The sequence below is a fragment of the Capsicum annuum genome, chromosome 12, assembly GCF_002878395.1.
Source record: "Capsicum annuum cultivar UCD-10X-F1 chromosome 12, UCD10Xv1.1, whole genome shotgun sequence".
NCBI classification, from domain to species: domain Eukaryota; kingdom Viridiplantae; phylum Streptophyta; class Magnoliopsida; order Solanales; family Solanaceae; genus Capsicum; species Capsicum annuum.
In genome coordinates this window covers 28,560,891-28,577,730 of record NC_061122.1, presented here as the reverse complement: position 1 = coordinate 28,577,730, position 16,840 = coordinate 28,560,891, and the positions used below count along the sequence as shown (strand labels likewise).

At 35.8% G+C, this 16,840-nt stretch overlaps 2 protein-coding genes across 4 annotated transcripts; one reads left to right on the top strand and one right to left on the bottom strand.

Moving 5' to 3' along the window:
* The first annotated feature begins 407 nt into the window (after positions 1-407).
* LOC107851450 (5' exonuclease Apollo) lies at positions 408-11,414 on the top strand. 3 transcript variants are annotated; one of them, XM_016696473.2, is made up of 4 exons: positions 408-735; positions 2,553-2,658; positions 8,497-8,708; positions 10,052-11,414. In XM_016696473.2, the coding sequence occupies exons 1-4, from the start codon at positions 547-549 to the stop codon at positions 11,180-11,182; spliced, it is 1,638 nt and encodes a 545-aa protein (XP_016551959.1). In that variant the 5' UTR covers positions 408-546; the 3' UTR covers positions 11,183-11,414. The 3 variants fall into 3 exon arrangements, with proteins under 3 accessions (XP_016551959.1, XP_047256847.1, XP_016551960.1); XM_047400891.1 differs by lacking the exon at positions 2,553-2,658 and having other exon boundaries at positions 616-735; XM_016696474.2 differs by lacking the exons at positions 408-735; positions 2,553-2,658 and adding an exon at positions 8,052-8,400.
* Positions 11,415-11,647: 233 nt separating this feature from the next.
* Positions 11,648-14,335, bottom strand: LOC107851452 (NAD(P)H-quinone oxidoreductase subunit O, chloroplastic). Its single transcript, XM_016696476.2, has 6 exons — positions 14,008-14,335; positions 13,848-13,903; positions 13,232-13,297; positions 13,057-13,098; positions 12,346-12,405; positions 11,648-11,899 (listed from the first exon to the last, which is right to left on the bottom strand). The coding sequence occupies exons 1-6, from the start codon at positions 14,246-14,248 to the stop codon at positions 11,870-11,872; spliced, it is 495 nt and encodes a 164-aa protein (XP_016551962.1). The 5' UTR covers positions 14,249-14,335; the 3' UTR covers positions 11,648-11,869.
* Between the last annotated feature and the right edge of the window lie 2,505 nt (positions 14,336-16,840).

The following is a 16,840-nucleotide window of genomic DNA, read 5'->3' as shown; positions in this document are numbered from 1 at the left end:
GAGTCGGTTACTTTTAATAAATCAAACTGGGCCAATTGGCGGTCATTTTCCAACTTATTTTGACCCCCATTTTATATTTTCTTTTTTAATAATCGTTATGCCTGTCATAGTTTTTTCATACTTTAATTAAATTCACACGATATTTATAATTTTATCAATAATAAATATTAAGTAATTTTGTCATCAATGCTATAATAACTAAAAAACCCACATAATATTCTTTTATTTCAAATTTGAATTCGAGATGTTAGGTTCTTAATTAAATTCATTGACTCCATTTTAATGTTGAATTGTTTTTTAAATTGAAAATGTAATTAAAATTAATCGAAGTCAAGTATAAGTGCGGATACAAAATGAAAATATATATTAAAAATATAAAAAGGGCGGCCCCATCATATACAACAAATGAAGCTCAGCACACAGGATCATTCCTCCAATATGAATCGTGTTGCGCAATTTTCCCACCCATTTCGACCTCCATTTCGATGTTGAATATTTCCCTCTCAAATCTCCCCCCTCTGTGTGCGTGTGAAGGGAAAAATTAAAATGCCGATTGAGATGCTAAAAGGATTGCCATTTTCAGTAGATACATGGAATCCAAAATCAAACACAAAGAGACATCATTTCTTAACACATGCTCATAAGGATCATACACAAGGAATTTGTACTTATGCCTCCTATCCTATTTATTGTTCTCATCTCACCAAAACTCTTGTTCTACAGCATTTCCCTCAGGTAACCGTCTTTTTTGTTTCTGATTTTGATTTTCGATCAATTTCTGCAATCAAATGTCTGAAAAGTACTGCCTCCTCCGTTCCAATTTTTGTGAACTCGTTTGATTTGACACAAAATTTAAGAAAAAAAAGAAGAAAAGCTTTTGGATTTTGTGATGTAGAATAAATGTTATACGTTTGTGTGATTATAAATCATTTCATCGAAGATTAAAAGGGGAAAGAAAGAAAAATTGTAGAAATATGGCTTTTTTTTTTTGCGACGGACTAAAAAGAAGTGAAATTGCGACGTAAAGAGTACTATTTGTTACTCTCTTTGTTGAAATTTGTGTGTTACTTTAGCTTTTCGAGATTGAAACTATGTAAATTTTTGGTAGGATTTTAATATTTAATTTTTTATTATATTTGATGAGAAGTGATAAAATCTCTGGACTCTTTACTTGGTTTTGGGCAATCTTATTCTTTGAGCTAGCTTTTGGGGTTGACTTAGGTTCATTACAAGGGATAAAATACTTGTATTATATGATTTTGACAATCTTTCCCCCTTGAGTTAGCTTTTGAGATTGATTTAGCCTCAAGTTCCATTTAACCTGTTATCATAATCGGGCCTCCAATGTGCTTCCCAGATATATTGTCCATGCCCTGCAGGGACCGAACAGTGTGGGGGCGTACGCGCCCTGGGACCGGACTATGTCTCGGCGTGTGGGGCTGATGATAAGAGATAAAATCCCTAGCTTTTGGAGTTGAGTTGGGCTCAAGGTCCATTTGGCAACATTGACATGCGAAGAACTACAAATTAGTGAGCTCGAAAATTGCTTAGATTGTTTTGCTTGAGATTCCCTAAGTAACTAAACCAATCCCTGTCATTACACACTGAAAATGGTCTGTTCTTTGAGCTTTTGCAGTGGACGAACAATCACTTGCATTACCTTTCGTATAATTTTGTATATCTAAATTTTAATTTTAAAATATTTTCTCAATCCAATTTAGTTTTAGAGATTAATTAACTTGACTCTCGAGAAGTTAAAAGTGCCACGTAAATTTATGTGACGGAGGAAGTAGTAGTAATTGCACTATTTAGTGGTGTGACTTGGAATCAAGCCAAATTGGAGGAATAATGTGGAAGCCTTTACGAGCCACATGTGTTTTTCTATAAGATGTGCAACTTATAAAGCTAGTAGTTCAAAAACATATACTCGATTTTTGAAATACAAATGTTCCTTACCCGTTACATGCTTTTTGTGATTACTCAGTAGCTTGTAATCATGTATTAGAGGGAGTACAAGATTGTTAGAGTGGGTAAAAAGTCTTCACATTGGTTGGGGAATGGACTGGTGGTTTGCTTACATGGACTTAGGCAATCCTCCCCTCATGAGCTAGCTTTTGAGGTTGAGTTAGCCCCAAGGTCCATTCTTGACATGGTATCAGAGCCAGATCCATCCTCGTTTTGGGCTTCCGATCCACGCGCCAGTGCCAGTTGGGCCTTGAGTTAGGCCCAAGGTCCATTTTTGACATGGTATCAGAGCCAGGTCCATTCTTATTTTGGGCTCCGTCCACGCGCCATTGCCAGTTGGGCCTGGTTGTGAGAGGGGGTGTTAGAGTGGGTAAAAAGTCCCACATTGGTTGGGGAATGGACTGGTGGTTTGCTTATATGGACTTGAACAATCCCCCTCATGAGCTAGCTTTTGAGGTTGAGTTGCCCAAGGTCCATTCTTGACAAAGATAACCTTTATGTTGTTGTTGATGGGATTTGAGTTTGGATTGTCTTTGAATTGTTATTTTTTGTTTTTTCAATGTTGAAATGTTCTGTATTTTGGACAGCTTGATGGATCATTTTTTGTGGGTATTGAGGTTGGGCAGTGTATAGTGATCAAGGACCCTGATGGTGATTTCACGGTGACTGCCCTTGATGCCAATCATTGCCCAGGTTTGCATATGAATTTGCAGCGAGTTTTTTTCTTTCGTTTTTATTCTTTTTTTGTTTTCTCGTTTCTGTTTTCCTGTAGCTTTCTGTGCTCAGACAATTCTTCCTGATTATATTTTTTCCTTGAAAGTTTTGTTCATTAAAATAAATTGTGTTTGTTGCTCATTACTAGGAGTTTCTTATTAGGTGTGAATGCGTAATGTACTCCAGCTTAAAAAACATCTGTTGGTGTAGTGAACAAATTTCACCAATGTTAGTCCCCTGCCTTTTCAGAACGACTATGTTATTGCATGATAGAGTGTTTTGTTTGAAATGTTGTGACTCTTCATTCAAGGATACACTATTGAAAGGCAACTCTTTGGAAAGATAAGACCAGTCATGAGTGGGTGTCTCTGTTGGTCTACTAATTGATTTTTAAATAAGGCAATTGAGAATGAGAGTTTGCAGTAATTTTCAGATCTACAACAACAACATACGCGTATTCCCACAAAGTGGGGTCTGGAGAGGGTAAAGTGTATGTAGTCCAAACCACTACCTCAGATGAAGTAGAGAGGTTGTTTCCGATTGACCCCCCGGCTCAAGACAAAAAAAGGTGTAAAAAGACATAATAAAAACAAAAAAACAAGATGAAATAATACTACACCAATAGAATAACGAAAACTAGACACCCACATGGTAGTACTATAAACTATCTAATGAAAATCACAAATATTACCAAAACATCATGAACAAGAAACTATAAGACACGCATAGCACTATGACTACTGACACGGCTGCACACAAAGCACCCCTCCCTATTAGCAAGGATGCACTCCCACCTATTAACCCTCTACCCTAATCCTCGTCCTCAATATCTTCCTATCTGGGGCCATGTCCTCTGTAAGATATAAATTTTCATAAATTTTGAGATCTATGAAGTAAATTTCCCAAACTCATAGAATTATAGTATCAAGGATTCTTCAACATTGCTAGTTGCAAATTCACAAGGTTTTGCTATATCTTGGGAGAATATCTCAAGAGCAAAGAAGACTCATGAAACAAGATGTTACAACAGAAGGGGCTCTTGTCAGTAAGTACCAAGTTGACAAATCTCCGAAGAAGAAAAAGAATCAAGTGTTGAGTAAAGGAGAAACATCAACAAACAACAAAAGTAAAGGAGGAAGTGCGAAAAAAAACTTTCCCCTTTGCCATCATTGTGGAAGAAAACGCCATCCACCATTCAAGTGTTGGAGGAGACCTAATGCTAAATGCAAGAAATGCAATCAACTTGGACATGAGGCAGTGATTTGCAAAGGTAAAGCCCCGCAACAGGAAACAAATGCTCAAGTTGTTGATCAAGAAGAGGAGGATCTTCTTTTTGCTGCAACATGCTTCTCAAGTAAGATTTCAACAAATTCTTGGTTAATTGATAGTGGGTGCACTACATGACTCATGAAAAGAGCCTATTCAAGGAGTTAAAACCTACTAAAATTCCAAGTTTAGGATAGGAAATGGGGACCATTTCCTATCAAAGGAATTGGAACCATAGCTATCAAGACTGTTGGAAATGAAATTTTCAGCATGAAGATGGGAGGTAGGAGTTTTTCCTTTAATCCAACAGAGACGGAGCAACTTGCTTATTCCATGAAGGCAGATGTAACGGAAATCTGGTACAAGAGACTTGGTCACGAGATTGGGCAGGAGAGAATTTCTAGTATGGAGAAATATCTGATGCCTTCTCTTATGTTACAATTCGTCTTATATAGACAAGAGAAATAAAGATTGTACATCTGGAGTATACACTTGTAGGGCTATGATTTAGCCAGGGTTATGATTTAGTCTTTTCTTTTGAAAAGTAGATTCCCTTAGCTTTTCTTGAAAGCTGTCCTGAGTGGAATGCTTTTTCTTTTGAAAAGCAGATGAAAGCTGTCCTGAGTGGAATGCTTTTTCTTTTGAAAAGCAGATGAAAGCTGTCCTGAGTGGAATGCTTTTTCTTTTGAAAAGTAGATTCTTTTGGCTTTTTGTAAAGCTGATTGATTGTCTTTTAGAAAAGCATCTAGTCCTACGGATTCCTACTAGGAATAGTAGAATGCCTCTTCAAAAAATAATTCCGGTTCTTTGAACCTCTATCTTTTGAAGGGGTCGTTTCTTTATTCTTAATAGGGGTCCATATAGGCCTTAGCTATCCCTTTGGGATTTAACATATCCCCATTGTTGTCGCTGCTTCCTGTGGAGGAAGCTTCTTCCAAAAGCTGTAGTACTTCTTCTTCGTTGGTTTCTTGGCTTTCCATATCTTGCAAAGCCTTTTTAAATTTTTCTTTGAGTGCCTTCTTACTCTGTGAGACATTGGTTGAAAATGCTGTTGTTTTTCCTTTATCAGGAGTTCTTGGAGACGGATGCATTAATAAAACCAACACAAGTTACTGGTAAATTTGTTGGTAGTTCATAAAAATTGGTGTTGTCAAAAGAATCTTGAGATATCTCATGGGAATCAATGGCTTGAGACTATGATATCCAAAGGAAAGCAATTTCACTCTTGAGGGCTATAAAAATGTTGACTATGTGGGTTACTTAATTGACTGAAGAAGCACCAAAGGCACTAAGTAGAGAGCATTTTGAAAGAAATAGGTTAGACTTGGGGATGATTAAAATTGCATGAACTCCCCTCAATGATTGACTAGAATAATCATTTTTCTTTTTAATCTTATTAGCTAAAAAGTTATTCTATTCAGTCTTGCACATTTAGTTGTGTGTCTCAATTCCAGATTTTTGACTTTTCTAACCTAATTTGTATTAGATTGTGCAGAAAAATAGGTACAAACAAGCAATTGTGACCACAAAGTTCTTATCAGTTATGTTCTACACTGACATAAGTATAGACTGTCTAAGTTGAAACAGTTGAGCACACCTGTTCAATTCCACAGACTTCATCCTCTCATTGTCTAATAAAGCTAATGAATTGTTGATCAAACTTTCTTTGATTCTCTCCAAATGGGTGTGCACAAATGTGTTAATCCTATACCAGAAATTCCTTCTTCTTTCTCAACTAAAATATCAGTTGTGTACCATGGATTTGCCAAGCTTGATCATCAATCACATGCAATATATGTTTCTGAAGAATGAAAAGGGACATGCTTTGCCTTTTATTTTTCCCTTTTGAAACAGGTAGAGCAACATGAGGGCTAACACTCATTTGAAAAAAAAGAAAACTGAACTAGAAGCTGCACAAGACAGTCATGAAGTGGAATAAGAGGTCCTTAAGGCTAGACTCATGACTTTGAAGCTTGACCTTGATTGATAGAGGGATGAAAATGTTGAAGTCATTCATCAATTGACACAGTTGATATCACCTGTTCCACCTTCCTCATCAGCTCCTCACTATTTGTATCCTTAGCCATGTCCCACTTTATACCGTATTTTTTTAATGCTCAATTGTTTTGCTTTGTTCAGTACTAGCTTAGGTTTAATGTGGAACATGCTCTGTCAGTTAAATGGAATGGTTATCTTTGCTAAATTGACTCATATTTTTGCTCTCTTTAATACATTCCTAGGTTGGCTAAAGTCTTTGTTTGATTGTTTCGGTGATAGTCCAGTGGCCATGAATAGCATAACAAATCACTTTGGCTAGTATATTATTGCATTGAAATGGTTTTTCGATGATGCCAAAAGGGGGAAGATAAGAGGGTTGTGTAATGTTTATAACCCATTAACTAACTTGTTTCATTTTAGTGTTTTATACTTTAGTGCCTACAGGTGAAGATATTTGAATGCACAAAGACAAGAGGTTTGTCATCATAAAAAAAGGGGAATTTGTTGGAACCTTGAAGTTTTGATGAATGACAATATGAATGAAACAAGTTGATATGAGTTAATTCAGTGCAACTGGAAACTTCAACTTACTGATCACTTGGGGAATAGAACAAGTTGAATTTGATTCAAACACTTGATGATAAGGAAAAACAAGTTGAGTTAAAAAAGGAGTCCTACGTAAAGAAGGAGTTTCACTTCTGAGCATATCCTGAAGAGTCCTATATGTAGAAGGAGAAAGATTCTGCAGATTGAAGATGTCTACGCAAGATAGGAAACATATAAATTGAAGGACTCTTTGTTAGATCAATGAAATTTTGATGACTGACACATGAATGAAACATGTTACTTGGCCTGGTCCAAGCATAGGAAGGCAGGTTTCAGGTTTTACTGATAAATGCAGACAAAGATTGCTGAAAGTCAGGAACGAATGAGCAAGCCTAATTCTGATATACTCAAGTTACTGATCACGTGAGAAATTGAAGAAGTTGTGGTTGAGTAAAATACTTGACGATAAGTTGATTTAAAGAGTTGAAGTTTTACTACAACACTAAAGAGACAAGAGTAGGAGTTGAAGGAGTCTCACTTGAAGTAGAACTCTATGTAATGAGAGTTTTGATTAAAGGAGGAGTTTAAAATAAAGAATGACTCTTTGGAAAGATGTGCCTAAATAGATTATGCATCATTCAGAGTAATTCACGCACTTACAAAGCAGAAAATCACAATCGACAGATTGACTTCACGAAGTGCTATTCAATCATTGAAGAAACACATTGAAGAACCAGGTCCTAAGTATAGAATTCAGCTAAGAGTTTTAGCTTTAATTTTTAGAGTTGTTCATTGTGTTTGAGCTATTGATGTAATATTAGTTTCAGTGTGTTATAAACTGAATTAGGAGATAGTCTTCGAGTTGGGGAAAACTCAGAGACTTTGGGAACGCATACCTTGGGAGGTGTGTGTGGAGTTAAAGGAATTAGAGTTTAGAATTCCTAGTTGTTGAGATATAGGGATTAGAGTTTATGATTCCTATTTGTTGGTTACAAGAGTTTTATGATCAGTCGTTATTGAGGTTCAGAGTTATTTAGTGAAGTTGGGGTTAAATCCTGTAGAGGTGCAGGTCGTGGTTTTTTTACACCTTTTGAGCCGGGTGTTTTCCACGTAAAAATCATTGTGTTCTTTACTTTCTGTTTTATTGCTTCCTTGAAACACATCAGTGGAACACGTCAGGCAACCCGTTCCATCGGTAAGCAACAGTTAGGCGAAAATAAGATAATCAATAGGACACGAACTCTGACAAATCTGACCGGCTTTTGTTGGCTTTTGTTGGCACCTAAAGTGATGCTGTTTACTTGCAAAAATCTCGTATGTTTTTTGGATGGGCATTAAATTGATGTATGCATTTTCTGAGAAAGAGCATCAATCCTTAAAGTTTGTGAGTTTTCTTGAAAAATTGCAACCTCTTGCTAACTTTTGGCAATACCAATATACTCTCTCCGTTTAAAAAAGAATGACCTACTTTGACTTGGCACAAAGTTTAAGAAAATAAAGAAGACTTTGAATCTTGTGGCCTTAAATTAAAGTTGTGTCAAATGTACCAAAATTCCCGTTAATCTTGTGGTCCTAAACATGTCATGTGGAAAGTTGAAATTAAAGTATTGTCAAAAAAGGAAAAGGGTCATTCTTTTTGAAACGGACTAAAAAGGAAAGTAGGTCATTCTTTTTCAAACGGAGGGAGTGCAAGATTGATATATGACTCCAGGCTAATTAGAGTCTCTACCTAGTTAAGACTTAAGTACAATCTGCTGCTCTTTCCTTTACCTTTTTTTTTTGGTTCATCTTTTAAGAGGTTGTGTTGTATACCTAGGTGTTCTTATAATCAACATGCAAACTCTGGATGAATGGGGGAAAAGAATGCCTTAAAGTTGTATCTTAGACACACCTTAAAGTCACAATTTGATGGTTTAGTTTCTCATCTTGTTATTCTATTCTTCTACAGTACCTTTGTTGTTACAGGTTATGGTGATAAACATTTGTCATGGTGTTAACAACTTGCAGGAGCTCTAATGTTCTTGTATGAAGGCAAATTTGGAAATCTCCTGCATACAGGAGATTGCAGACTCACGATTGAGTGTTTGCAACAATTACCCCTAAAGTATGTGGGCACCCCTGGAAAAGCACCAAAATGCCAGATTGATTGTATTTTCCTTGATTGCACATTTGGTCAGTCTCCATTGAAGATGCCCAGCAGGCAGTCAGCAATCCAACAGGTTCTAACACTCATTCTTGTAAAATCAAGAGCCATATTTTTATCCAAAAAAGAACACTTATTCTTGTTAGATACTGAGCCAAAATCGTGGCAGGAATTTTCTTCAACTGTTAATCTCTTAAAAGATTATTGAGTTAATAAGAAGCGAAGCAACTGGGCCTATTGCAGTCTTTGTTTAGAAAAACCTCTTTAGAATTCGGTTTCATTGAATAGCAGAGAAAAGCTTGTTTTACTGGTGGAAATTAGTTGTCAGGTGCTTCTTGTTTTGAGTTTTGTGTCCTTTGATTTGATCACCCTATACAAATCAAGTATATAGATGAAGTGCTGTCACTGGATCTAGATAATGCATGTCCTTGCTAGATCTTACAATTCAGAATCCAACTTCGCTGAAGCTTATAGGGCAGATAAGTGTGCGACCCTGGGTTTATCCCAATGAAGCAGAACAAAAGCAGCTAAATACTTAAAAATTACATGAGGAAGTTCAGGATTTTTATATACAGCACTCTTTTGTTTGTATTGAAGACGTGTGCTGTGCGATACTGTGTCCTCCGAAAGGCCAACATATTTGAAATGTCTACCTGCACAAGTTGTGGAGGTTGCTGCCTTGTTGGTGAATCAGGGGTGAGTGGTGATAAAACATTACAAGTTGCTATCTTATGGTTCTCAAGAATAGTTTACGATCTCCTTACTCTCATTTTACGTATGGCTCACAATTGGCGAAGAAATTTACTGTGCTGTCGTAAGCCTTCATGATGATTCTTTTTCCTTTTAATTTAAAGGTTTATAAAATTCCTAAATCCACAACTTGGACTGCTCTCAACAATAAATTATTCCTTGGAGACATCCAACACCATTCTTGGTTACAGGGACTAGAATTTTGCTTAGAAGAAAAAAATATATCTTGGTCTACAGTCTGCTTTGCAATTAAGGTTTGTTCAAATAATGGTACTCTTGCCATCTCAACATTGAAGATCCATGTTTGCCTTGAAAGACTATTGAGATGAGAAAGAACGTCTTTGGAATGGACACTATTTTGGAAGGAATTAAAAGGAAAGATGTACATTCAAACTGGAGATACAGAACAGTCGGGTTTATTAAAGTTCCACTAGGTTTATTAGTAGATGGCTCGCCTTTGCCATCTACTAATTCATACTTTACTCAAGTTTCTTGGTTTAGTAGCATGTTTATCAAATACAACGAAGCTTTAGCCCCTAAATGAATCATTCTTCTTTAGTCTACAGTCTTTTTTAATCCTTATTCTATGTGCCATAATACCTTTCTTTTTTCTTTCACTTGTTTGATAGAAAAATATATTTGACATCACAAAATTGTTTTAACAAACAGATCATCAATTGCATATGGAAGCACCCTCAAGCTCCTACAGTATATTTGACATGTGATCTTCTTGGCCATGAGGAGATTCTTGTGCATGTTTCACAAACATTTGGTTGCAAGATATACGTCGATAAAGCTAAAACCCCAGAATGCTTTCAGGCATTGGAACTAATGGTGCCTGAAATCCTGTCTGAAGACGCATCTTCCCGTTTTCAACTGTTTGATGGGTTTCCAAAACTGTACGAAAGAGCAGAAGCTAAGATTGCAGAAGCTAGGTCTGATTCTCAGAACGAGCCTCTAATTATTCGAGCATCAGCACAATGGTATGCATGGGATGATGGTATTTCGGATATTGAAAGGCGGAAAAAAGGAAGATGTGACCAACCAGTGAGAGATATATTCGGTGTCTGGCACATTTGTTACTCCATACACTCATCAAAGGAAGAACTGGAGTGGGCTTTGCAACTTCTTGCGCCTAGGTGGGTCATCTCTACAACTCCTAGTTGTAAGGCTATGGAGCTGGATTATGTGAAGCGTCTTTTTAATCAACATCGGAATTTTGATGACCCTTTCTGGCAACTTTTGGGGTTCACTATGGCTGTGGGATCTGAAGTTGATGCAGAAACAGCTCCAGATGTGGTTGAGGTTTCAGCCTCACCTTTGGCCAAGAGCAATGCTCAAGATTATGCTGACACATTCCAGTCAACGACATCTTTTAGCATTTGTAGGCAGTCACATTTGTCTTCTCCAATCAAAACAGCCCCAGTAACATTATTTGGTAGGGCAAGGCTTGGGCCCAATGGTTCTTATTTCAAACATAAAAAGGAGCCTATAATTCCAGATAAAATTGCTGTATTGAGATGTTCCGACGAGTCAGAGGTTATTTCATTTAAGAAGGAAGAAGTTGTGGCAGCTGGTAATACCTTGGCAGTAGGTGAAGTTTTAGACATCAAGAGTAAAGAGAGCTTGATGCACACAGAAACAGAGTATTGTATTTCTGAATCAGCGGTTGGATTGTCAAAGAATTACAATCCAAGTTTGAGAAAAATTTACCGGTCTATGCATGTGCCAGTGCCTCGACCCCTTCCTTCGTTGAAAGAGCTCATGAATGCTACTAAGCGTGCTAGGAGAGGGCTGTAAGTTCTGCTTTTGCCTGGCATCCTCTCTTTATTAGTTTATTCATTTCAGTCTCGCATTGCTTTCAGATATTGATACCAAGTACAGCATTGTTTACTGAAAAATAAGATACCGATAGCTTATACTCCATATACACCTGCTTACTGTATATTGTTTGTACCTGCCTACTGTATATTGTTTGTACACCATAATTTTTTATGAAACATTTAATGTTACACTGAGATATACATTTGGATATTCATTTGTAAAACGACTGTTCTATTCGATGTCGAAGGTAGTTTGAGGGAACTGATATCTTCTTTCAGTTCTACCCTCTCCAGACCTAACATGTTGGATTACATTGGGTATTTTGCTGTTTGTTTATATTTCAGTTCATCTAGAACGTCTCTTAATTGTTGCTGGAATCTCTTTTGTGCCCTATTACCTACTGATAGTCCATTTGAATCAGTTACCTTTTGGATAGTCATATTAAGCTTGTTAAGAGTCAACTTGATGATTATTTAGTGTCAACCAAGGAGATGGTTGAGTGATCTTTAAGGATAAAACAATATATTTAGCAATCAGTAAAAGTAAATTCTGGAGATGTGTCCGTCTCATCTCTCTTCATCTTCAATGAGCATGGTCAATGTGATGCTCCACTTTGATGTACTCTTGTCTGGCATATATTGGTCTGAAACTGTGAACTCGCTTCTATATTCTCTCGTAATCCAGCTTATCAGACTGCAAAATTTGGATTTGGTTAGGAAATGTGTGGTTAAGCAACAACCACGGCTCTTTAGCAAGGTAGAAACTGTATCATCAAATTACACAGTTAATTGTTATGAAAAAAGGGCAGCCTATGCGTGGGGGGTCCAGGAAAAGGACGACCACATTTCTGCAAGAGCTTGCTTCCACGGCTTGAATCCATGACCCTCTGGTCACATGACAATAACTTTACCAACTACATCAAGTCTCCCTTTAATTGTTATGAGCCGTCCAAAATAATTTCATCAGGGACTGATATAACAGAGATTCTCAGTTAAAGTGCTGTGTCATGGTTAAAAGTAGTTACCATTGTAAGTGCAAGGAGGTTTGTTATTAGTGTACCGTAAGGTTCGACATGATTATGTATGAATGAAATGATGCAAATTGCTATAGTATTTTGAATGATTTAAAAGGCCAATTACCTTAATTAGCATCTCTGTTGGAAGCCAAGCTGGTGCAGTTGGTATTCCAATCCATCCAATCTGCAGCATAGGTAAAGTATCAGATTTTACTTGTGAGTTCTGGATCAATGGGTTTAATATAATCTCGTGTCATTTAGTCACAGCTAGATCTTGATGTCTCAAGTTCGATTTCTATAAGGCTATTAAGTGGAATTTAGCACTCACACATGTGGCTTAATGGTCAGTGACGTGGATTGAGAACCATCAAGTCTTATGTTCAAATTCCAACAAGAGACTAAAATACAAGATGATTTATTCTTATTTGTCCTAGCCTCGGTTTGATACCTATTGTTGGTGGGAGGTGGTAGGAGGTCTAGTGAAATTTGTTGAGGTGTCCAAAAGCTGGCTCAAACACTGTGATTATCAAACAAAATTGAGTTGAATTTACCAATCAATATTGCAAGCCGAGAGGTTTTTCGTTTTAACGTTGACAACAAAGTTCAACATGAAGACTAAATTGCTGCAAAACAACGTACTCATTGTAATCTCACAAATTGAGTTTGGGAAATTGTGGCAAAAGCGAGATTAAAATAGTTTACATTTGTCACTCCTCTTTATAGTTTAAATTGATAAAAGAAAATTATCTCTTGTACAATATATTTTTACCACATATTATATATGAATAAAATAAAGAAGCAGATAATCAATTGAATTTGTAAAAGATAAACTTACAAGTGCATATTCTCCTGTCTCGAATATGCGAATATCCAATACCTAACAAGAAATAAGATTAGTGCAATACATTAAATAATATTTATTTTATAATTAAATAAATAAATAAAATAAATGTTGTTCCAAATTGTATTTTTTCCCTTAAAACATTCCCCATAAAAATCACAAAATGTACCTCGCCACGGTCTTCATATATGTAGTCCAGGCCTTTGTAATAAGGTGGATGATCAACAGACAAATACTGCAAATTTTATATAAGATCTCTGTTAGACAATAATTTCCAGTGCAAGGGTGTCCATTGCTTCCAATCCAGAGAATATATTAAAGAAATTATTTATATCGAGTCTGAATTCATTATTATAATATTAAGCGTGGTGTAACGTTGATTGGTAAAGATTTATGTACTTTGTGTCATGTAATAAATTAATGAACATACGATATGTGTGTTTGGTATACACTATACACATTTTCGCATACACGTTTATCACTTGACTATGATTAAATAATATGCATTCAGGGGCTGATGCAGAGGGGTGCAATTCGAACTCCATCAGCAAAAAATTTCATTATATATATAATGTATCTCTTAAATTTTTAATGTACATATATTTATTTTGAATTCCCTCAACATAAAGTTAGGGTTGCTTGATTAGCGGTTGAGGGAATTCAAAATTCACCTTAAAATTTCAAGTATTACGTTTTTATTTTTAGAATTTTTCTTAGTGAAAATCTTGATCATGCCACCATATGCATTCTCACGCTTTGAGTAGAAATAGAAAAAAAGAACTCACATTGATGCTATTGAGATACTTCTCCTTATCCACTCTGACTATTTGACCTTTCTTCACTGCCAACCAAAATCAAAATATATACAAGACAATTCTTTGTAAATAATAATTTTCAAAGAAAAAATAACTGAATTTGACACAATTTCGTAATAGTACTACTCACTAGAATAGACAGGTTTTTTAGGCTTAGTTGCAGTAGTTGTTGTAGAGGAAGTTTCAATTGCTGTTGCCACAGCAGCAGCTTGTTGAGATTTTGGCTTCTCATTATTTTCTTTTGGTTCAGAGGAATTATTTTCTGCTTTAATAATAAAAGGGCTATAATTGATTCTTCTTTTTCTTGTTCTTGTTTGTGAAAAAGATGATGAGTATGTGAAGGAGGTGTGTAATGCTGCAGAGAAAGACATCTCAATTGAACTTCTTTTTATTTTCTTGGAGATGGAATTAGTTTTAGTTGTGGACAATATAAGTGGATAAGGGTATGTCCTCTTTAGTTGTGGCCAGTAGTCTACTAATAGATGGGATTACTCTTTTCTAATCAATCATTTCAGGTTTGAATTTTAAAAATGAAATTATAATTTTTAAGTAAAAGTGCTTTACACCTTAATGGATTTATACACGAATTTCAATTAGTTAAGCTAATTAAATTCAGCTATGTATGTTTACAAAAAGAATTGCTACACACTATATATTAATATTCTAACTTTTCTACTATCAAAAAATATTGCATGAGTAAGAGATATTTATAAGGTACGGTTCATTAACATAAAAAGAGAAAGCAGATTACTTTTAATAATACGTAAAAATGTAGTAACAGTCCTGGGGTAGACTAAAAACTCCCCATACATTCGGCCGAATTCAATAACTTTTATCGAATAATATATTTATAAAAATAAATTTATTAATATAATTATGTACACATCAAGTTTAAAACGTAGTAATTAAGAGCTCTTAAAGTCATCATTCTATTCAGAGAGCCCTTGAAGTCATTATCTGAAGGAATAAAATTGATAGGAAAAGAGACAACTGAAATTTTTCTATGTGTATTCTCTGCACAGTAAATGTTTAAATAGAAAAAACAAGGAATCAATATTCTAAACAACTGTTGCAGCCGTCCTATTCTTATTTGTTAAGTCTATAACAAACTCATTATTTACCTATTATAAAAACAGAAATAAAAATAAATATTTACATGAAAGGGAAAAAAATCGAAGCTTCTAGATTGAGGCCAGCTGTTTGGCCACGTGTCTCGATCATATTAGAGGAATAAGAAGGTTCCAACTTTAATTTCACTTTAAACTTTCAGTTTTTCAGTGTTCATGTTCGAAAAAATTCATATTCTCCACATCAAAAGCTTCTACGCTTTATCTACTTTGATGAGCCATTAGCTATGTTTTCTATAACTCCAACACCCCCCTCAAATTGGAGGGGGAGGAACGAACACCCAATTTGCTCAATAGATGATTGTGAGAGGTACCCAAAAGTGGCTTAGTGAAGAGATCGGTCACCTGTGATGAAAAAGGAAGAAAGAACAGAGAAATCAAACTATCAAGATACTGTTGTCAGACGAAGTGACAATCTAAGTCAACATGCTTCATTCGCTCATGAAAGACGAAAGTTTTAGTGATATGAATGGCTGCTTGACCGTCTGAATGGAGAGAAATAGGCAAAGAAGGTGGAAAGGTAAGGTCTGAAAGAAGACAGACAAGCAATATCAATTCGGCAACAACACGACGCATAGATTTGTATTCCGCCTCATCGGAGGAAAGAGAAAGAGATGGCTATTTTTTCAATTTCCAAGAAATGGGAATCCTGCCATGATTGATGTAGAGACCACTCATTGAGCATCGAAAATTAGGAAAAGTAGCCCAATCAGAGTCGCAAAAACCAACAAAGTAAGTCAAGGAGAGGAATTGAGAAAATTCCCAAACCTGGATGTGAGAGAAGATTATGTACGATATGGTAAGAAGCTAAAAGATGTGGTTGTTGAGGTTGTTGCGTGTATTGAGTGAGGTGTTGCACAGAGAAAGCAATATCTGGTCGTGTATGGGTACTAAAATTCAATTGTCCAATCAAGTAACGATATAATATGGGATCAACAAGAGGACAACTCATATCAACCCAAAATTTTTGAGTGGGATCCAGAGATGAAGATGCAGGTTTGAGCTGAAGACATTGATATTCATTGAGTAGTTCTAAAATGAATTTTCTTTGAGTGAGCATTAGACCATGAGGCTTCGGATAGCTTCAATACCTAAAAAATAATGTAAGTCCCCTAAGTCTTTGATTTTAAACTCCGAATTCAAAAATAGTTTGAGGGCATCTAATTCTGGTTTGTTATTTCCTGTGAGTAAGATGTCGTTGACATAGACAGATAAAATGAAAATAAAACCACCACTATACTTATAAATAAAGAGTAATTATTTAATGAATGGATAAAACCTTTGAATCTGAGAGCTACTGTTAATCATACATACCACTGTCTCGAGGTTTGTTTTAATCCATAAAGAGACTTCTTTAAATGACAAACTTAAGTAGGATCAGTGACTAAGAAAATTGCATATAGACCTCCTTTTCTAATTTGCCATGAAAAAATACGTTGTTGACGTGTAATTGAAATAAACCCCAGCCTTGTTTAATAGCAATGGCAAGCACACAACGTATGTTAGTGATCTTTGCAACATGACAAAGTCTCTGTAAAATCAACTCCTTCTTTTTTTGTATCTCCTCGAACAACCAGCCTTGCCTTGAGTATCTTTACATTTCTAAAAGAATTAAGCTTAACTTTGTAGACCCATTTGGTAGGCAAGGCCTTTTTACCAGGTGACAAAGTAACTAATCTCAATATCATTTAGTGATCAAAGCCTCAAGTTTCTTAGTCATAGCATCCTGCCAACCAGGGTATAAAATGGATTGGAAAAAAGAAGTAGGTTCTTGAATGTTGGATAGGGAAGTGATGTAATCTTTATTAGACTATGATAATACAGAAAAATCAAAAG